The sequence below is a fragment of the Grampus griseus genome, assembly GCF_964374135.1.
Source record: "Grampus griseus genome assembly, chromosome: 6".
In the NCBI taxonomy this organism is placed as follows: domain Eukaryota; kingdom Metazoa; phylum Chordata; class Mammalia; order Artiodactyla; family Delphinidae; genus Grampus; species Grampus griseus.
Genome location: NC_139000.1, coordinates 66,121,224 through 66,144,534, shown reverse-complemented (window position 1 = coordinate 66,144,534; position 23,311 = coordinate 66,121,224). Strand labels below are relative to the sequence as shown.

The 23,311-nt window shown below is 42.4% G+C and overlaps 1 protein-coding gene across 1 annotated transcript in view; it reads right to left on the bottom strand.

Moving 5' to 3' along the window:
• The window catches only part of SH3GL2 (SH3 domain containing GRB2 like 2, endophilin A1), a gene marked incomplete at its 3' end in the record, with an annotated part of 198,406 nt that extends 175,960 nt beyond the window's left edge, over positions 1 to 22,446 (bottom strand). The window contains exon 1 of the mRNA XM_082656529.1: positions 22,266 to 22,446. Within this exon, the coding sequence (XP_082512655.1) occupies positions 22,266 to 22,310 (45 nt within the window). The 5' untranslated portion in view covers positions 22,311 to 22,446. The remainder of the gene's footprint in view (positions 1 to 22,265) is intronic.
• Positions 22,447 to 23,311: the final 865 nt, after the last annotated feature.

The window sequence follows — 23,311 nt, the reverse complement described above, 5'->3', positions numbered from 1 at the left end:
TTTCTCCTCTATACCTAATTTTTTTTTTAATTTCCTCACTGTCATGGTTTATTTTTATATACCACTTCACCTTTTCTGAAGCTAATGTAGGAAAAAGACTTGATTTCTGTAACAACTAAAAAGGATACTTTACAAGAGATAAAAGGAAATACTATCCACATAGCCATTAGACAAAATAACCACACTCCTTTCCATGAACCTGGAGAACCAAACACACACACAGACACACACACAGACATACACACAAGCGCACACATGCAGTTAAAAATCAGCATTTCGGGGCTTCCCTGGTGGTGCAGTGGTTGGGAGTCCGCCTGCCGATGCAGGGGACACGGGTTCGTGCCCCGGTCTGGGAAGATCCCACATGCCGCGGAGCGGCTGGGCCCGTGAGCCATGGCCGCTGAGCCTGCGCGTCCAGAGCCTGTGCTCCGCAATGGGAGAGGCGAAAACAGTGAGAGGCCCGCATACCGCAAAAAAAAAAAAAAAAAAAAAAATCAGCATTTCATCCGTTAAAGAAAAACGGCTGGCCAAAGACGGAAACATGAGCCATTGATTACACTTGACCATTTCATGGAAAGCAGAGAGCTCTAAAAATATCCTCTGAGGGCTTCCCTGGGGGCGCAGTGGTTGAGAGTCTGCCTGCTGATTCAGGAGACACGGGTGCGTGCCCCGGTACGGGAAGATCCCACATGCCGCGGAGCGGCTGGGCCCGTGAGCCATGGCCGCTGAGCCTGCGCGTCCGGAGCCTGTGCTCCGCAACGGGAGAGGCCGCAGCAGTGAGAGGCCCGCGTACTACAAAAAAAAAAAAAAAAAAAAATCCTCTGAATATTAAGCCCTGTGTTTATTTTTTCCACCTTTCACCCATTTTGCTATATGTCCTTTGGTAACAGACTGGTTCAGAGTAAAGAGTATGATCTCACTTAAGACAACAGGAGCTTCACCAACCAAACAACAACAACAAAAACCACCAAACAGGACCTAAATGGGATGAAGATGCCAAGTGGTGTGATAAAGATGAAGATACGACAACACGCAGAAGGCATCCAAGAAAAAGAAAGCTCGGGTGATGCATGCATACAATGGTTTAAAAGGCTGAGGAACACACTGATTAAAGGGGGAAAAATCACAGTGTTTTATCATACAGCTAACGAAAAAGAAAAAAATTTGTAGCGATCTGTTACCTATTGCAGCTCCATCAACGTATTACAATCTCCATATCCTAAACCCTAAACCCTAAATTCACGTGGCATTTTTCACCTATGTAGACAATTTATCCCGTCCTTCCCTATGCTCTGCCTTCCAATCTTCCTCACCTAGGACAATGAGTAAAAATTATTTTAAAAATCCCCAATTTGTCCACACATTGCAGATTATCTTAAAACCATTCTTAGAAGTCCATTCCCCACAAAATCTAAATTAGTGGTACATATAGCCATTGAAGCAGATAGAGTGTTGAATATCAAATGCTGCTTGTGGTTCTAAAATAAGCCTACCCCTAGTCACTAAAGAACAGATATATTAGGATAGAAATAGCATCCTATAGATGTATCATTAGCAAAATTATGCAGCGAGATTATCCCTGTCTACAGTGTGTGTAGGGCTGCTACATAATTAATGCTTTATTAAACTGTTCTCTGAAGATCTAACTGAAAAAAGATCAGAATCTGAACGAGCTGTGCTGTTTGATATTATCTCTGAGGGAGTTGTGTGTGTGGGTGCTTTATTTGAAATTCTCCCTTCGACATTATACTCCTATCTTTGACGCTGATGCTTTTTTTCCCTTCCTTTGTGTTAGTTACTCCATCTTTTAAGGCTAAAGAACATAGTATGTTTAATTAAAAACAGAGAGTTTAAGAACAGAGAGTTTAAGAATGCTTAAAAGGCTGTTTCCATTAAACATTGATCCAGCTCATGCAGTAAGGCTTTGTGCTGTGGAATAAACTTCAGTATTCATGCAATTTTAATGAAAATGCTTCTGAACCCCATTTCCTTCCTTGGGTTTGACCTTCTGTTCAGTACCCTGAATACTTCAAACATCCCTAATACAGTGGTTAGGAAGAACAAAAGTGGGAATAGCATTTATAGGAGCCAAAAATAAGTGATATAAGGATTTAAATACTATGGTTACCAAAGGGGAAAGGAGGGGAGGGATAAATTAGGAGTTTGGGATTAACATATACACACTACTGTATATAAAATACATAACCAACAAGGACCTACTGTACAGCACAGAGAACTATACTCAATATTTTGCAATAACCTATAAGGGAAAAGAATCTGAAAAAGAATATATATATATATACATATATATATGTGTGTATATATATGTATATATATAAAACTGAATCACTTTGCTGAACACCTGAAACTAACACAACACTGTAAATCAACTATACTTCCATAAAAATTCTTTAAATAATAAAAAATTTTAAAATATTTAAATATTTACAAAAGTTTAAAAAAAGTCTTAATTTTTTTTTATTTCATAAGCTGGAAAATTGTTCAGATTGGAAAAAAATACACCTTAGATATTTATTCTCATTTCCGGATAGTTTTGTTACTATTAAAAACAAAATACAAACAATGAGCATATACTTTTGAAAGAAATAACATCCAAAAAAATTTAAGAAAGAGAAAACTTTTAAAAGACATATGTAGAGATAATTATTAACATTGTAAACCTTATTCCGGACATGCACCCAGCCACATGTTCGGATACAGGCCCTGCCTACAATTTTACATATAGGTTCACACTATATACATATTGCTAAAATCCACCCCCTGGCCCCGATGATATCAAGGAAAGGTGTTCTCGTGAATTAATCTAGATTATGTCATTTTCATTAGCCACACAGAAATCCACTGGATGACCACATCAATATTTCACTACCATTAACACAGTGATGAATTCTGAACATCTCTCTTGGACCACACCTCCTACTTTCTTATCTGTGATAAATTCTAAGAAATGCCTTAATCAAAGGGAACTTACATATCAACACATTGCCTAACTGGCTCCCAAAAAGGAGGAACCTGCAGGACATGAGAGTAACCCCTGACCCCACACACCTGCCAAAGCTGGGTTTTGTCCATTTTATTCTTTAGTTGTATGCTGCATATCTTAATCCCACTAGTCATTACAGCCATATTTAGGATGCTTTTGCTACTCAGAAGCTCTTCATTTTTATGTAGCAAAAAATCGCCCACCTTTACTGTACAGTCTCTGCACCTTATCAATCACGTTCAGAAAGTTTTCTCCAGTTCAAGAGAATCCATATTTTCCTTTTACTACTTCATATTCTTTTCCCTTTATACATTCCAACCACTTAAAATCCATTTCAGTATAAAGTGTGATAAAAGGATCCAGTTTTCCAAATGGACAGATAACTATCCAAACATCATTTACTGAACAACCCATTCTTTTCTCTACTGATCTGAAATGCTGCCTTTATTGTATACCAAATTACCACAATACACCTGCACTACTTATCACTGGACCTTCTATTCTGCTCCACTGACTGAATAAATGAAACACTAAGTGATTGATTTAAAGTCTACTCCAGTTTCCAAAGGATGGACTGCCAGGGTCAAATTCTGCCTCCACCATCAACAGCTGCGTTACTGTGTTTTTTGTTTGCTTTTGTTTTGTTTTGTTTTTATTTATTTTACTGAGGCATTGTTGATGTACAATATTATATAAGTTTCACGTATATAGCCCAGTGATTCACAATTTTTTTTTTTTTTTTTTTTGCCTGCATTGGGTCTTAACTGTGGCACGTGGGATCTTTCACTGTGGCGCACAGGCTTTTCGCTGTGGTGCGCAGGCTCCAGAGCACGGGGGCTCTGTAGTTCCGGCACTCAGGCTCTCTAGTTGTGGCATGCAGGCTTAGTTGCCCCGCAGCAGGTGGGATCTTAGTTCCCCGACCAGGGATCGAATAGGCGTCCCCTGCATTGCAAGACAGATTCTTAACCATGGGACCACCAAGGAAGTCCCTGATTCACAATTTTGAAAGGTTACATTTTATGTATAGTTATTATAAAATATTGGCTGCATTCCCTATGTTGTACTATATATCTTTGTATCTTATTTATTTTTTTAAATTTTTTTACTAGATCTTTATTGGAGTATAATTGCTTCTTGTACAACAAAATGAAGCAGCTATATGTACACATATACACACGTCTCCCTCCCACCCTCCTTATCCCACCCCTCTAGGTCGCAAAGCACCAAGCTGATCTCTCTGTGCTATGCTGCTGCTGCCCACTAGCTATCTATTTTACATTTGGTAGTGTATATATGTCCATGCCACTCTCACTTCGCCCCAGCTTACCTTTCCCCCTCCCCGTGTTCTCAAGTCCATTCTCTATGTCTACGTCTTTATTCCTGCCCTGCCACTAGGTTCATCAGTACCATTTTTTGTTTAGATTCCATATATATATATATATATATATATATGCATTAGCATATGGTATTTGTTTTTCTCTTTCTGACTTACTTCATTCTGTATGACAGACTCTAGGTCCATCTACCTCATTACAAATAACTCAATTTCATTTCTTTTTATGGTTGAGTAATATTCCATTGCATATATGTGCCACATCTTCTTTATGCATTCATCTGTAGATGGACTCTTAGGTTGCTTCCATGCCCTGGCTATTGTAAATAGTGCTGCAATGAACACTGTGGTACATGACTCTTTTTGCATTATGGTTTTCTCAGGGTATATGCCCAGTAGTGGGATTGCTTGGACATATGGTAGTTCTGGTTTTAGTTTTTCAAGGAACCTCCATACTGTTCTCCATAGTGACTGTATCAATTTACATTCCCACCAATAGTGCAAGAGGGTTCTCTTTTCTCCACACCCTCTCCAGCATTTATTGTTTGTAGATTTTTTGATAATGGCCATTCTGACCAGTGTGAAGTGATAACCTCACTGTAGTTTTGATTTGCATTTCTCTAATAATTAGTGATGTTGAGCATCTTTTCATGTGCCTCTTGGCCATCTGTATGTCTTCTTTGGTGAAATGTCTATTTAGGTCTTCTGCCCATTTTTTAATTGGATTGTTTGTTTTTTGATGGAGCTCTTATTTATTTCATACATAGTAGTTTGTACCTCTTAATCTTCTACCCTTACCTTGCCTCTCACTCCTTCCCTCTCCCCACTGGTAACCACTAGTCTGTTCTCTATATCTGTGAGTCTGTTTCTTTTTTGTTATATTCACTAGTTTGTTTTATTTTTTAGATTCCGTATATAAGTGATATTATACAGTATTTGTCTTTTTCTGTCTGACTTATTTCACTTAATAGCTGCCTTACTTCGGGAAAGACACTTAACCTCTCTGTGCCTCAGTTTCCTCATCAGTAAAATGGGTGTAATAGTACCTACCCCATAGGTTTTTTATGGGGTTAAGCTAAATGGTAAGCACTATTTTTATGTTACTTATCCTTATCACCATCCCCAAAAGTAAGCAAAGAGAAACTTGATCCCTACCTTCAGGAATTTAGAGACCAGTGAAGGAGACAAACATTTAATCAAATGGCCACAATATTAATGCACAGTATCAAACCACAGTAAACGGATTAAAGGGGAACCTCATCTAATCTATCAGATCCAAGAAGGGGCTTCCAAGAAGTAACACTTGCATTAAGGGCTAAAGGATGAGTAGGACTGAAGTGTCCCCAGGGTGAGGGGAGGACAGGCACACACAATCCAGCCACAAAGGCCTGGCTGCAGAGTCTCACATCTGCCTGTTCTACTGGCAACTTCACAAAGGGCTGGTTTCTTCTCAGTTTAAATTCCCATCCTCAGAGAGACACTCTATGATCATCCACTCTGAAAAGCCAGAGATATGGTCTTTGATAAGAAAGCTATTGCTGTAGATCAGATCATACAATCTTACTTATTCAACAGAAACTACTCCAGCTAGATATGTTCCAAGATCCTAGCTTCAGTAAAATACAAGAAGTAGTATCTATCCTCAAGGCTATCCTTTCTGAATTAACATATGCAGGTATCTCTGAAACCATCATCTGCTCTTTATGTGCAAATAATGGTCCCTTTCTCACATTTGGAATTGTCTCTGCTGGTAAGAGCTTCCCCTACTGCCCCTGATAAGCACCCTGAACCTTCTTCCTAGGCGTGAAGGGAGTGTGGTCTCTCTCCACAGCACGACGTCAGGTATGACCTCACGTCATAGCACCCCAGCATTTCTTTGTTGCATTTGTGACAATGTCTAACCATACATTTGCAGGATTATTGGTCTGTCTCCCACACTACGCTGCCAGTTCCACGAAGGCAGGGAATGAGTATTTTATTCACCTCCCTACACTCAGAACTTAGCACAGAACCTGGCAGGTAATCGATTTAACGCCTACTATTTGTAAGACAGATGGATGACCAGAGCACAGTGCGAGTGGAAACCTGGCACTAAATCAGGGTGGAGAGGCAAGGGTCAGATCAGGCAGGCCCTTGCAGCTCGTGATTTAGGATTTTAGTCTGTGCAACCAGAAGCCATTGAAAGGTTTTAAGCACGTAAGTGTCAAAGATATATTCAGCTTTGGATCCCTCTGGCTAAAATGTGACCTGACTGGAGGCAGGAGAGATGCTGGGTCACAGCTTGAACCACGATGGTGGGGGGTAAGGGAGGGTGAGCAGTGGACTGAGGGACTTCCACAGCATTTCAAAATGGACATTACAGGGACTTCCCTGGCGGTCCAGTGGTTAAGACTCCACGCTTCCACTGCAGGGGGCGCAGGTTTGATCCCTGGCCAGGGAATTAAGATCCCACATGCCACAGGGCGCGGTCAAAACAAAAAAAAGAAAAAAACCCGACATTACAACAACTGCCAACGTTTGACGGAAGAGGTTTGGCATCAGAAAAGAAAATTCTAGGACTTCCCTGGTGGCGCAGTGGTTGGGAATCCGCCTGCCAATGCAGGGGACACAGGTACAAGCCCTGGTCCGGGAAGATCCCACCTGCTGCGGTGCAACTAAGCCCATGCGCCACAACTACTGAAGCCCGCGCGCCTAGAGCCCGTGCCCCGCAACAAGAGAAGCCACTGCAGTGAGAAGCCCACGCACCACAACGAAGAGTAGCCCCTGCTCGCCACAAGCAGAGAGAGCCCGCGCACAGCAACGAAGACCCAACCAGCCCAAAATGAATAAATTAATTTTTTTAAAAAAGAGAAATGAATGAGGGAAAAAAGGAAAAGAAGAATAGAAGGGGAGCGGGGAGGAAACAGGCAGGAGGATGAGTAAATCAACTGTACGTAGTCAAACCCTGCTTTAAGGACTCTGAACATTTTGTGATGGTTAGGCTCAACAAAGCCCTGCGGTACAGACACATGCTTACCCTGGTTTCCAATATTTCTCAGACTTATTTGGTCTTGGTAGGTATCTCTCCCCCTTGTTGTATTAATAGAAGATCCTTTGGACAGCAGTCCCTAAAGCTGAGGAGCTGTTTTAGGGGTTTTGAGTTTTCTAATGGCGATGTCTGTGCCCCTCCTCACATCTATTTCAGACTCCCATGCAGTAGCAACCAAGTGTGACTGATGCACACCCAGGTTTGGGAACCACTGCGTAAGTGTAAGTGGCCTTAAACTACCTGCAGAGATGGTAGGCTGGGGTGAGAATCACTACGAAATGAAGCATGAGGCAAAGGGAAAGCATCTTCAGAAGTATAATGAAAAAGTGTAGTAATTTAATCTACAGGAACAGAATTGTACACCTTTTCCCAGTCCATGGGTACTCCATAACCAAGACTTCAGGATTCCAATGGTCCATTCAGGAACAAAAAGAGACTAAAATACTGATACAAGTAAGAATCTATCTTGCATGGAGATAGTTTTTAAATCAAGATAATTCACTGAATAGCTTTAAAAGCATATTTTAATAACCTGCTCTAAAAATCTTACAAATCAAATAGACTCACACCCCACCTTCCACCAGTAATGCCCAATTATGAGAGAAATGTCCTGCAAAACTCTTGCACTCTTCAGAGAACCACCTAAGAAGGGCACAGACCAGAATGCATAGGTAACAAAGTTCTATCATGCTACATATACCTCAATTCAAAAATCACTCTTTCTCAGGGATCTATTTAAATATTCAAGTCTCAAAACACTTAAGAGGACCAAAATCTGAAGTTCTGCAGCAAGTAAAAGCGTCCGTTTAGTATATGCAGGATTACTATGCTGGAAAACAAATTTCTTGAGGCAGAGTCTTCAACTCCTATTTCTCAACTTACAAATATTGGCTCCAGAAATTTAAAGGGATTCTGCAAAGGCTGGAAAAACAAGCTTTAATCCAGAAATGACTTCACAGCCTATTCGTCTTAAGAGCTTGAAGCACTTTTCACTGAAGCCATTAAAGAGCGCCAGGCCCCAGAGAAAGCCAAACTATCCATAAAGGCACACTGGTACCCAACCCGCAGCCACCCTCAGTGCTCGGGTTGATCCCGCCAGACGTGTCCTCTTTGGGAGGAAGCTGAAGGTGGCCGGCCCATCTCATGACTGAGGCTGTGTTTCCTGGTCATGGTTCTTCCACTCTGTTCTATTTTGCTTGGGGTGCAAAGAAGGTATAATTTTTCTATTTATGCCCTAAACTCTGCATTTTCTATCCTCAATAGAAGGAAGCCCACGAGAGGCTGTTAACAGAATTCTGCATTCATGTTCAAAGGCAATCACTTGGGATGTCTCCTATCTTGTTAGAGTCTCCACCATGCTTCATTCTTCTTTGCTGGGATGCACTGCCTACGGGCCTTTTGCTGAGAAGCTAAGAAGTGACAGATGCCCAGGAGACTCCTGGTACAGGGGCTGAAGAATGAGGCTGGACAGTATACACCAAATGACAGAGAGCATCTTGCAGAAGCACTCTTTTATACCATACATGTCCTAGCTACCCTCTTTCCCTTTATGCAAAACAGAGTCAAAGCCATGACACTGTCTTTCCTAAGGATAAGACTAGGGATCTGGAAGAAGAAAACATCATTCAAGAGAAATGGCAGCAAAAGTCATTAGCAGCGTTCTTATTCATGAGGCCTCTACAGTTCTTGAAGAAACAGGAAAAGCAGCCACGCCTTCAGAAAGAACCCAAGCAGCACAATTTAATCCAGGGCTCTATGGAGGGCGAGGTAGGTGTTCTAATGCTGTGAAGCCAAACGCCTAGAGGAGCAGACCTACATTGATTGACAGTTCTAGAACTTCGCTGGAAATGGGGTTTGCTCCCAATCCCAGAGATGGCTTGCAAGATTCTTCTATTCCTTGCTTTCAATTTAACCTGAGGAAGTGGGGATGGGAATAAGAAGTGAGGATGATGGAGTGGAAAGAAAATTTAGTGATAGATAAAATTTAATTACAAAAGATTAAGAAATGCAGAAACACCGACTGCTCATCCATAAGCCCAACTGACCAGGAAAAACCACTGTTTAAATGTTAATTTTAAAAATGATCTTATAGCAAAGTGCCTGACATATAAATTCAGTGTCTTTTACCTACTACTGTAGCTCTTTACCCTTTATTAGGCCTACTGCATATCTGTTTTATGACCTGTTCTTTTCACTTAGCAATCATCGTGAATACTTCCCTGCACTGATAAATCCTCCCCTATGGACAAAATAGCTATAGATATTCCACGATACAGACATACCACGATTTACCTCCCTATCCCCTATCATTTGACATTTAGGTTCTTTACAACTTTTCACTACAATAACTACTAAAATGAACAACTGTGTACACAAGTTTTGCAAGCTCATACATTTATTTTCTGTAAATAGAGTCCTAAAAACAGAATTACAAGGAAGAAAACTGCTGACATCTATACTCCCACCATCAAACGAGAGCCCACATACTTACCTTTGCTGACTCAGAATGTTATTGTCCCTTTAATCCACGCCGATGTAAATAATGAGAAATGTCATATATTGCTGTTTGATTTCCATGATTTTTATACTTGTATCCTGGCCACTTGTAGTCCTTTCCTATAACGTCAGCCCTCTGTAACCCCAGATGCGGAACCTGAAGACACAGAGGGCCAACTGTACTACACCATTTTATATAAGGGACTTGAGCAACCACGGATTCTGGTATCCGTGGAGGTCCTGGAACCAATCCCCTGTGGATAACAAGGGAAAGCTGAATTGCCTTTCCATATTCTTTTCTAATTTTTCTATTAAGATGTTCATCTTTATCTTAGTGATTACTAAACCCTTTCAGATATTTCTTAGTTTGACATTTAAGGCTGGAATAGGACGCGTAGTTGAGAATTATTGGCAGTTATCAGCTCTGAAACTAGCCAGTTTGGACGAAAATCCTAACCCTGCCACCAAACCTGCGTAATCTTGGGCAACTTACTTAACCACTCTGTGCTTCAGTTTTCTCATCTGTGAAATGGGGATAATAATGCCCTTATGGGGTTGGTTTGGGTAATTAATGAGTTAACAACCATGTTAGCCATTTTTATAATTAAGGAAGTTTATTTTAAATTTACAAATTTACAATTTTATAAGAGCATGTTTTAATTCAACTTCTAAATTAACTCAAAATATGTGATGTATCTTTAAGCAGAAATAAAGTAAAAAATACATACACAGGGCTTCCTTGGTGGCTCAGTGGTTGAGAGCCCACCTGCCGATGCAGGGGCCACGGGTTCGTGCCCCGGTCTGGGAAGATCCCACATGCCGCGGAGCGGCTGGGCCCGTGAGCCATGGCTGCTGAGCCTGCGCGTCCGGAGCCTGTGCTCCGCAACGGGAAAGGCCACAACAGTGAGAGGCCTGCATACCGCAAAAAAACCAAACAAAAAAATACATACACAAGAGAACCCCTTTTAAACATACATAAATATGGATAAGTAGAAGAGAAACAGGAAGGATGTATTCATTCAACAAATATCTATTGAATACCCACTAAGGAACAGGCATTAGGGAAACAATGAAGTGCAAAACAGAGTCCCTTTCTTTATACCCACACTGGGGGATACCAACAGGGAAATAAACCAACAAGCAGTGCAGTGGGCCAAGCCCCATACTTAAGAGAAGCACTATGGGCAGTTTTCATTGCACATGGAACGGCATTTAACCCATACCAAATGAGGGAAGGGTACCTAAGAAATTATCAAGCTGAGACCTGAAAGAGAAGCAGTGATTAGTCAAGTATAAAGTGGAAGAGAGGGAAGGGGAATTTCCACAAAGAGGCCAGTATGGTGCAAAGGCCCAAAAGCAGGTAAGTGTGTACAGTGTGGGGTAAAAGATAATCTCACACTTACACAGCTGTGAGAGATGAGACTAAGTAGGTAAAAAGCGTCCGACCACACTCCAAACTCTCTCGTGGGACTGACAAGGGCTTTATATTGGGAGCCATAAGGATCACTGATGAGTTTTAAGCAGAGGAGCAACGTTAGATTTGCTCTTTAGAAAGATGATTATAGCTCCACTCAGATATGAATCAGAGGCGAACAAGAGCAGAAGCATGAACGTCAGAACCTACACGCACGTCCAAGTCCATCTTGCCTCGGCTGTGGAACTTAGGGACTGGGGGTTGTGGGGGTGGAGATGAAATCAAGTGACTAGTGACTCGTCCGAGGTCTCACAGGCCCTCAGAATGGGAAAACCAGGAGGATGTCGGAGGTCTCTGAGTTTCTAATCCTGAGGTTCCTACTGCTCATGTTTTACACTATCCTAATGATGGACAGGCTTTTACCATATTTTACAGGATGTCAAGAGCTTCTCCTGAAGCACGCCTGGGGCACCCTTCTGAACATTAAGCACAGAACAGATGACTCAGTGCTGCTCTAAACAAATGACCTTGGCTTTTATGATACATAATCAAATTACATCATGGGCAGAAAATTCCCTGACAGTCAGAGAAGAGCCGACCATTTACACAGTGCAACTGTGGGAGGGGGCAAGTTTTGAACAACACAGTTGGTGCAGACTTGTATCCTCAATTACACTGATTCCCTCAATGAAGATATCATTTGCTTTAGTCTTCTTACAATCGTTCTGATTTAGTGAGGGAAAAAGGCTTCAGTGTATTGTTAGGGTATTTACTGCTTGTCTAACATTTGTTAATCTCCTGTTTTAACAAAAGCAGAATAAACTTCAAGCTCACAGATTTCCTCAAGCAAGAGTATGTAGGACTTGACTCTCTTTTTTGTATAATTTCCTATACGTCTATTTATGATAAGTGATAGTGGTTTTTCCATTTATCAAAGGATAACGATTCCTTGTTTAAGTCAGTAAATTAAAGATGAATGCAGATGTCCAAAAGTCATGAAGATAAAGCTGAATGCCAAATATGGGAAACAGTCAAATTACTTCACCATAATCATATGGAAAGAGCCTACAGAAATCAAAAGAGCCTACAGAAATTCACTTGAATCACTCACGGCAGCAACCAGCAGACACAGCGACGTAAGACAGCAATAATTTAAATGTTATAAAAGGCAAGCCAATACGTATCACATGATAGCAGCATAACTCATTGCCTCATAAAAGCAGAGTAACAGTAATCAAATTTCGACAAATGCATTGCTATAGAGATTTTATGATAAACTTTCTGTTTAGGACACATCCTTTCACATAAGGTGGTTTATGGTGAAAATGGATCAAAATGATTTCAGTGTGCATACCTTGAGTCATAGAAAGTAGCTGAAAGAGCTTATAAAAATGAATTAGATGCATCTTAATGATCACAAAATACTTGCTGAACAATTTAAATTTTGTAAACAATGATAAGCTTTCCAAGCTTCTGCTGGAGCTAAGAAAAAGGAGTTTTCCACGTCTGTATCCAAAAATTTAGAAAAGAGGTGGGTGATGAGCATTATAAGTATCTCTTTGGAAATTCTGGATTGGGTTTAAGGTAAAGGTAACGGGCAAAAAAAGTAGAAAATCTAAAGATTCTGTATCTGTGAGCTTCAAAGGGACCAAAGTCACACAGAGAGTAGTGGATGAGATGGATAGAAAAGAGCTTAATGAAAAACAATTTTGTTAAACTTAATTAGAAAGTGGAATAGGAGACAGCACTCAAGTGAAAAGCTAAGTGTTAAGAAGCAGAATAGAATCTCTGGGTAACAAGATATTAACTTGCATGAGTAAAATCTTGGGAACAGTAATGAAGAGAACATCTCCAGAAAGCACTTCACTCAGTCAGTCTACAAACGTGACGGAGGGCAGCCACGGCCAAGGGTTTGGGTTTGCAGGTCCCTGTTGCCCAGAAGTAGCCACTTAAGCAGTTTAATGAATACTATAAACATGGCCAACATTCATGCAACATAAAGAAGCACTCCAGGGTCACTTCAGTGAGCAGTAAATGCAGGGAATGACAAGGGTGAAAGCTGTACTCATTCTGTAATCAATTCCTACGGCATACATCACCTTTAGGTTACTTCACTCAGAAACAGAACGTTGTCTGACTAGTCTCTCCCTGGCCAAGCTGTCAAATGACACCAAGCCCGCACAGGACATCTCAGGGTGCAAGACCTCATCCTTTCCAAAAGAGGTCTGGCACTGCCCACCAGCTACACCTAGAAAACCACTCAGGGTTTTGGATCCAGGAATCATGTCAAAGAACGTGAAGCTAACACATCACTCACAAACAACACAACGTGTGCCACAGTCATCTGGAACCCTCGACAACTACTTAATGAACAACTTCAAATTACCATGTAGCTGTCTAATGTGCCCATACAAGATAAGGGCATTTCACTGTCCCTGTGGTGGCCTTCCTGTGGCCTTCCACAAGCACAGAAACAGATGTGGGATGAACAGTCAACCACTCTGCTCTCACTGGTAAAGATCCCTGAAGCCTTGTTGGAAACTAACAATTCAAAAAACTGTTCAATGTTCCACATTCTCCCCATTCCAAGGTTAATGAAGCTGTCACTGCACTAGCAGCCTACCAAGCTAAGAGGATGCTCAGAAAGTAATTAACAGCTTCACTGTTTAAAACTGATCAGGGACTACAAAAAGAAACTTGTGTTTCACCAGAGAAAAATACCAAACAAACTAACCATGGGGAAAAAACTGTAAAATAACATGTATTAAAAGAGGCATATGTAATATTGAACCTTATGTAATAAGATTGACAGCAAATGAGACTTAAATTTTATGTGTGCGTGTTTACGTTGTATGTATATGTGTGTGTATACATATACACACATAAGCACCCATACAAATGAATGTGTTATAGACACAAGGCATGGCAAAGGCTTCTAGATTTTTACCAACACCCACTTCTACATTCTGGGTACACTCGATAGACCACAGTTCCCAGCCTCCTCCCTTCTTCCCTTGCATTTAGGTATTCCATGGTTACAAGTTCCAGCAAACTGAACCTAAACGTAACTGATTGTTCCTTCTATTAGTTTTCTGTTGTCGCACTACCACAAACTTAGCAGCTTAAAACAACAGCCATTTAGTTTGCTCAGACTTCTACAGGTCATAAGACTGAGCCAGCTCGCCTGGGTCTCTGCTGAGTCTCACGAGGCCACAGGGTGTCACCTAGACTGGGCTCCTATCTGCTGACTCCGGGGAAGAAATCTCTTCTATTCACATGGTTGGCAAAAGCCAGTTCTTAAAAGCTGTGGACCTTAGAAGGTCCCTGTTTCCTTGCAGGTTGCCATCCAAGAGCTGCTCTCTGCTCCTAGAGTTAAGTACGCTCCTTGTCACATGGCCCCTTCATCTTTGAACAGCAACAGCATGTCCAGTCCTCTCTGACCTCCCTTTCTGCTACCAGCCAGAAAAAAATGCTCTTCTTTTAAAGGGCTCATGTGATTAGATTAAGCCCAATCGTATAATCTCCCTTTTGCCTTATAAAGTAATAATCTCAGGAGGGACATCTTTTCATAGTGACAGGCTGACCCACACTCAAAGGGGAGGGGACCATACAAGAGGGAGGGTCACTGAAGGTCTTAATGTCCTGCCGGCCACATTCCTCTTCCAGGTCTGGCCCGTGAAAATCGCCCATGCTTGATCCGACACACTCTTTCCCTTTGGCGATCTTGAAAACCATGTGTTAAAGATGGCGGGGGTTTCCCTGGTGGCGCAGTGGTTGAGAGTCCGCCTGCCGATACAGGGAACACGGGTTCGTGCCCCGGTCCGGGAAGATCCCACATGCCGCGGACTGCCTGGGCCTGTGAGCTATGGCCGCTGAGCCTGCGCGTCCGGAGCCTGTGCTCCGCAACGGGAGGGGCCACAACAGTGAGAGGCCCGCGTACCGCAAAAAAAAAAAAAAAAAAAAAAGATGGCGGAACCCTAGTCATCCTGGATCCCTGAAGCAAATAACAGGAAATAAGAATGGAAAGAAGTTTGCGCAACAAAGATCCCTTAAGACCCCTTGGTTAAACCAAAGCATTAGGACTTCGTGCAAAGTTCAGATTAACAAAACCAAATGTCCTGGTTGAAAATGAGATCTAAAAAAGGTCAAACGGATCCAGTGGGGAACAAAAAGATTCCACTGTGGTAAGTGGCAAGTGGAACGACAAGAATAAAACATATCAGAAGTCTTCTAAGTTTCTGAAGAAATGTTATGGGTCAAATCAGCCATAAGCCATGAGTAGTTAAAAGCCTGTGACTGTAAAGTGACCCCCAAATTTACATAAACAGGAAGCCACCTAAAGAAGCTCTGCAGCTCCCAGAGGCCACCCTCCTTGTCACTCTCTTTAGACTTGGCCAAATAAAAGAAAGAACAAAAGAGTTCTTCCCAGATTGCAGAAACAGGGTAAAACCAAGGAACTTCCTCTACTGTAGGGGCGGGGGACTTCACCTTACTCAGCAGATGGCATCACTGTTATGGACCATAACTGCCATGATTCCCTTTCTTTCTTTTCCCAAGTGGGAGTGTTCACTGTGGGTGATCTTTCCTGTACACTAAAAAGCAAAGGCAAACTACCCGTACGTGCCTGACAAGAACTGTACCTTGATACTGAGATACTGCTTAAGCTGCTCCAGTTAGGATCTATTTGTAAATTCAGTTTGAATTATAAGAAAGATACTTCTGTTTCTTTCAGATATCACAAGTCAGAAGAGGCTAGAAAGTAATCTGAGCAAACCTCCTAGGAGCTGAGCGGCTCTAGAGAATGACAGATAGCTTCTTCACAGTCATATACCATGTATGATTTGACCCAGGGCTAGAGGAGAAAGGTGAGAGCAAAGCAAGGAGAACATCATATTCTGAATGTAGAAGTTGTACTAAATGTAAAATCTTCATAAGTAGTAATTTCCCAAAGCATCAGACTCAGCTGAAGTTTCAATACCATTTGAAAATATTTCGTTGATAGTCTGCAAGAATACTTGACAGGGTCTCACAACATGACATTTTAATAGGTACAGCTATACACAGCTCTCTTCTTAGTCTTTATTATCCATTATAGACCATATAAATCACTCAAACATTTTGGCTCCAAACTGGTCAGGGAAATAAAGAAAATCTAAACCAAGAAAAAGAGTGCGAGAGAGAGAAAGGCTGTACTGTAAAGTTTTTAAAACTTCCTATTTTGTTTCCTGCTCCCTCAACATCCCCACACACTCAAGCTGTGAGTACCCCACCCAGCTGACTAAGTGCACCTGTGTGATAAGGTGGGCCACACCACAAGGTTTGTTTTTCTGCCTGCCCCTGACCGTGACCTAGTAACATTCTCATGCACAAAGGAAATTCCCTCATCCCTTTTCTTGCATACTCCACCCTGACCTTCCATAAAGGTGGCTTGTCCACGGGTCTTCGTCCTCTCTCTTGGCTCCCACCTGCTTGGTTGAGCCCACTTTCCTGGCCCTCCTTCCCTGTGACCTCTCTCAGTGTGCAGTGACTCTGTCTCTCTAGGACCTGTGAGTATAATAAACTTTGTTTTCCTAAACCTCTGTGTTCCCCACTTGTGGCCACACCCGACGGGTCATCACATAAAAGAACACAAACAAGGGTACAAAGGATTAAAAGAACAGAAAGGGGGAAAAAGGAAAGCCAAGGAAATCCTTTAATTTCCTAACCCCCAGAATCTTGCCCATCCGGCCTTAACTTGTGAAGGACCGCTCATCCCTAGGAAAGCCCCACCACTTTAAACCCTGGAGCTCTTCTTCAACTCACACAATTCTCATTATTTACTTACCTGTGGCCTTACCCTTCTTGCTCACCTCCTCAAACCACCCACTGTAAAGAAAGCCCAGGGCTCCTGACGCCCTTATGCAGCCAGGCTCAGCAGAGTGGAATCTGCTCTGCCAGCTTAAGCATCCCAATGTTAAGCCCTCCTTCCACAATGACATTTCTTCCCAAAACAGTCACCATTTTCCCCAACCAAGCCTTGCCATTTTCAAGGGTATTTCCAATTAATCTGGGAGGTACTTTAAATGTTCCAAGTAGACTGGCACCAAAATTCATATAAACTCAATTTAAAGCATTAAAGAATCACTGTGAGGGGAGAGCCCTTGCAAAAATATAACCGTGTCCACGAAAAAAACTTCAATCAAGAAGAATCTCAGTCGCAAGGGAAATGATTCTCAGTCACCACTTTCAGTTTAAACACCCACAGGTCCATTTGCCAAGTGTATCAGAAGGTTATTATATAAATTATCACAAACATCCCATTCAATTCTGACACCTTTGGAAACTTTTTTTTTTTTATATTTGATTGCCCCTAAAATTCATTCAGAGAAGGCTGCATTCTGAGCAGACATTGTAAAGCCCAGTAAAGAATGGAGGGAGTCGGGCTTCCCTGGTGGCGCAGTGGTTGAGAGTCCCCCTGCCAATGCAGGGGACACAGGTTCGTGCCCCGGTCCGGGAAGATCCCACATACCGCGGAGCGGCTGGGCCCGTGAACTGTGGCCGCTGAGCCTGCGCGTCCAGAGCCTGTGCTCCGCAACGGGAGAGGCCACAACAGTGAGAGGCCCGCGTACCAAAATAAATAAATAAATAAATAAAAAGAATGGAGGGAGTGATCACTATTATAAGGACCACCTCATTCTCTCCTGATGACATGATCAACTTCTTATAATGTATTTTTACTTTGTTGAGAAGAGAGGTAGGGATTAGGAATTCCTTTAAAAATCTGGTGATAGGCTAAGGACACTCTCCCACAGAAAACTGCACATATAAAATGTGGCATAATTTTAACAAATAAATAGGCCCTCTGCAGTCTATTATGGACCCCAGGCTAAGAACCTGCAGGGATAGAGGTAAGTCATACTCAAGATTGTGAAGGCAGCAGAGATTTTACTGCTTAGAGCAGGCAATTAAGGAACTGAGAACCTCACTCAGAGTCATAACTAATTATATATTTAATTAAATACCTCAACCAGTTTTAAGTCTCACCGAATCAACAAATGCATAAACAGATTCATGTAACATTCTCCAGAGCAAAACATCTATATAAAACACAGCATTTTAAATGTGAGGAAAGCATGAAGAAATTAGTTAAAACAGAAAAGCATAAAATCCCAATGTAATTAAATGTTTCCAGTTGAAGAATCTGAGTGTGACAATAATTACATACCAGACTATATCATAATTAACACAGGCTAACCAAATATGTTTTACCCTTTAAAAAAATCAGAAGGTATAGTCTATAATAGGTATATAGTCTAACCAAACTCATTGAAAAGACGAAAGCATTTCTCATTTTATGCAATAAAAAGTTACTATTTACAGACTGAGTTGTCCCTTTACATTGAATCGAACACAATGTTTAGAAGAACACTGTGGTGAATGATTTTAGGAAAATAAGGATTGTTATAGGCTGATTAGTCCCCCCTCCAAATTCGTATGCCAAAGTCCTATCCTCCAGTACCTCAGAATGTGACCTTATTTAGAAATGGGGTCACGCAGATATAGTTACTTAAGATGAGGTCATACTCATCAGGTATGTTGGGCCCCCAATCTGCCCTTGTCCTGGTGTCCGTACAAAAGGGGGAAATTTGGACATAGACAGACAGGGAAAACACCATGTGAACATGAAGGCAGATACCGGGGTGACGTGTCCACAAACCAAGAAAGGCCAAAGATTGCCAACAAAGCACGAGAAGCTACGAAAGAGGCCTGGAACAGATCCTTGCCTAGTACCTTCAGCGGAAGCATAGCCCTACCAACACCTTGTCTCCAGAAGTGTGAGACAATAAATTCATGTTGTTTAAGGCACTCAGTTTGTGATACTTTGTTGCAACTCTACCAAACTAATACAGGGACCTAACAAATAATACTCTGAAGAACCTTTCACTCTACAGCAAGGTGTGTCCATATTAAATGCTTGATAAAGTTTTTTTAAAAGTATAGATTTTGTAAGAACAGCTTGTTAACTGGAACCGGAGAGCTATTTTTACCTAATCTGCTGCTGGTTTAAACCAACAAATGAAAAAAAATGGCATTACTCTTGCTAAAATGAAATCTCAATATACATGAAACTCACTAAAGTAGAATAATGCATGCTCATTTGCTCTATTTTATAGTTTAAAAAACTGTATCTTATTTATTCTAATTGCATGATAAATTACATCTTTATGAGCAATTAAGTAATAAATTATATTCAAGTAAAAAAGATGATCAATTTTTGCTATTTTAACATGTTCTCAAGCTTGAAGGATTTTCCCCTTTAATAAAATTTATTTGGCAAAGGCATTTTTTAACCTCCAAAGAGCAGAGATGTTGAAAATAATTGTCAGCAACAAGGCAGAAATAATCACTTCCAAACCAAGAGAACAGTGGTGACACATCTAATTCAGAGATTTCCAATCAGTGGGTAAACACTGAAAATAAACTGCTTTATTAGTACAAATACCATCCCTCACAAACATAAGCAAAACACTGAATTTCACAGAGACCAGAGAAATGTTCCTGAAGCAGAGCCTTCCACTTATAAACACAGTGTACCTAATCTAGCATATCCATTCTCAAAACGGAGTAATTCTAGGTCTAAAGTTTCCTCTGTAGATAAGATCAAGTTCATGGAACTGTATGGGGGAAAATGGCTTAAAAAGTAGGACATGGCTATTTCCCCTAATATCTTCGTCACATGCAAACATTAGCGCTGGCTTTACACACCCTTGAAAATGCCCACACATGCACAGGGAGAATAACATTTGCCTTGGGCTTTCTAAGATTGTGCTACGTTAAGTTATGGATAAGGGATTGCGCGTCACTTCCCCTTTAAAATGAAAGGCTTTTCAGTAAAAAAATGAAAATGACACAGTGGTTCTGCATCTGGATTTAGTGTGATAAATACTAATCTCATCTCATCACAAGCAGACCTCCTCCAAGGCTCTGAGAAGTTCTTTCATACCACAATTCAAGTTTTTATTCTGAACTTCAAAGTTGCATGTAACTTCACAATTTAGCTAAAATGGAGTGACTTGATTAATTTTTTAAGGTAGCAAAGCTAGAAATTCCAGCTTCTATAATTTCCTCATGTCTCATTATTACTAATATAAAGGACAGTATTTTATACTAAAAAAATTATTTTAATGTTAATACCATTTATTGAACATTTTAAAATGTGTGTTCTAAAAACTCATTTATCTTTACATCAATTTTAAGAAATGGTTATTATGCTCATTCTAGCAAGGAGAGATTCAAAAGTTAAATAACTTGCTCAAGGTCATAGACAGCAGAGATGGGTCAATCCTTAGCCTTTCCCACTCCAAAGCCAAGGTTCCCAACTGCCTTGTAGGACACCAGGGTTTGCAAAGGAAGTCTTCAGAATCAAAGTGGAAAAAGGATGTGGTGTTAGTCAATTTGGTGCTGGGGGTGGGGTGAGGCTTTACAGAAGTGACAAGTACCAGAAATAAAAAAGGTTAGTGACATCAAAGAAATCCTGCCTGACAATTTCTGGATAGCACATATGCTGCTTCTGTAAACCTGAAGGAATGTGAAGTATGAAGTTATTAGAGGCCTTCCAAATTACACCAACAATGCACTTATACTTACAAATATTTCTTCTGGCAGAGAAGTCTCAGAAAGATCCAAGGTGAAAAGCAAAAATACATTAATGGGAATTTTTACCGAAATAGTCTTAGTTTTTCTCCATTTCCCAAGTTGACAAATATAACTGATTCTATAAAGGCAGGTCTGTGGTGATAGAGATGGCACGTGGGCACACGGGATGAACTTCATGCTGCATCTCTAACCCTAACTTAACCAAAATTTTGTAAAACATAAACCTCACCTTCTCTGGAGGTGGTTTATAATAGGACTTATTGTGGTAGCCTGGGAAAAACCTCACTACCTCTGAGAAATTATGAGAAAGCTCAGCATTAATTATGGGCAAATCTATGAAAAAAATATTTAAGGCTAAATTAGGTGAAATATTTAAAGAAGTCAACAAAGTCCTTGGCTTAAGACCTCTTATTTTAAACTAGAACTGTTTCAGAAGGGTAAAAAAAAAAAAAAAAGGAACCATACTCATTATATAAGAAATAGGTCACATTATAAGTATTCACTTATTTTTCCCTATGTAAAATTCTTCAACCCAGCCCAGCAAGATTTAAATTATTAAAATCTGAATTAAAGAAGTTTTATTATAATCACAGCTTATTAACCCCATAAAGATGGGCACATCCAAGATGTAAAAGGTTCACTAAAAATAATACTTTGAAATACATGATGAGTTGGTAATGTTAAGGCTGCAAAACCCATGGGAAATTTTTATAGGCATGCAGACTGCCGGTCGAGCCTTGGCCTCAAAGGAGTTTCACGACCGAGTTCTGCAAGGAAAAGTTAACGCACGAGCTTCCCAGAAGGAAGCCCCATCCTCCCATTCCTAGGGAGCCTGCGGATGCCTTGGAAGGCGGAATTCGGAGACCACACGGGAAGAGCGCAGACCGCGGGCATCTCCGCAGCCACCCCCAGGGCGCGCCACCTCCCCAGGCAGCACATCCCGGGACAGCCGGGCGCACCGACACCGCAAGGTCACCAGGGAAAAGGCGACTTTACATAATCTCCCACCGGGCCGCCCGGGCACCTGCGCGCCGAGGCGAAGCTGCCCCGGGGCCCCCTCCCTGTCGCGCCCGCGCTGGGCGATACGGGGGCGACACTCGGAGCGACTAGGCTGGACGCCTGGGACCCGTGGATGCCCGCAGCGCCGCCCTGAGCCGGGGGTGCGGGACGCAAGGCGGGCTCCCAGCCCCGGGATGCCCGGGCCGCCGCCGCGGCGGTCTGGGCGAGCAATGCGGGGAGCGGCCGGGCCCGGCTCGCTGCTGGCCGTAATCCCCACGCTCCCTGCCCGCTGCCGGCGTCCAGCGCGCCCTCTGCTCCCGGGACCGCCCCGCGGCGCACCTGTCACGCGCCTTACCTGAGTGGCTTTGTGGAACTGCTTCTTGAGCCCGGCCACCGACATGGCGCAGGAGGACCCGCGGGACTGCTGCGGTGCGGGGAGCGGGCGGCGGCGGAGCCAGGAGGGAGGACCGAGCGGTGCGGCGCGCTGGCCGAGCCGCAGCTCGTCGTGCAGCCGCCGGGGCAGTGGGCGCGGGGGCGCGGAGAGGCGCGGGACGCGGGCTCGTGCGGAGAGACACCCTGACGTCAGGGGCGAGCGATACGCACTCTTAAAGGGGACGCGAGAAGCCCCGCCCCGGGCGCGGGGTTGGTGAGGCAGGTGCCGGGCCACGCGCTACCTGGGTACCGGCACCTGGCGCCGCCGCACCCGTGGGTCGGCTGCCTGCTTAAGAGGACCAAGGGGGTCCTCCCGCCCCGGGAGTGTCCTCCTGCCCCCGCAGACTGCGGCCCGGTGGCTGCAGGTTGGCAGCCCAGGCACCGGCACGACTCAGGTGACTTGCTCGGCTTCCAGGTAGCCTCAGAGGCGCTGCCTAAACCAGCCCGCCTGCCCTTTGAGCCTGGCCTCTTTGCAGCCTGGAAAGGAGGAGTGGCATTCTCTCTCGGGTAATGAATAAGTTATTGCTCCTTGCTCGCTTGGGCACAGAAACAGTTCTCTGTCCTGGTTTCACTATCCCTTAAGCCTACATAACGTTAGGGAAAACCGCCAATGCAGGGTTTGGGGTTTTTTTTTTTCGATGTGATACAATTTAATGACTTAAAAAGAAGATTAAAAAAATTAAACTATAAAGCTGGTCAGGTAAATAGCATTTAATCCTCTGTGTACAGTTATGAAAAAGCCCAGAAATGAACTTGGCATTCACTTATGACAGTGGATTTAGGATTTTCAACCTAAAATAAGCATTATGTAATGTAAAAATGCATGACGCAAAATTGTACAAAGACTACATATGCAACGAAGTATATATGGCTGGGCTAGAGCGAAACTCCGCTGTAACTAGATGAATTGTTAATAGAGCAGCACTAGACGGCTTCTGTATTCTGGTGATTAGTCACTTCCTCTTGTCT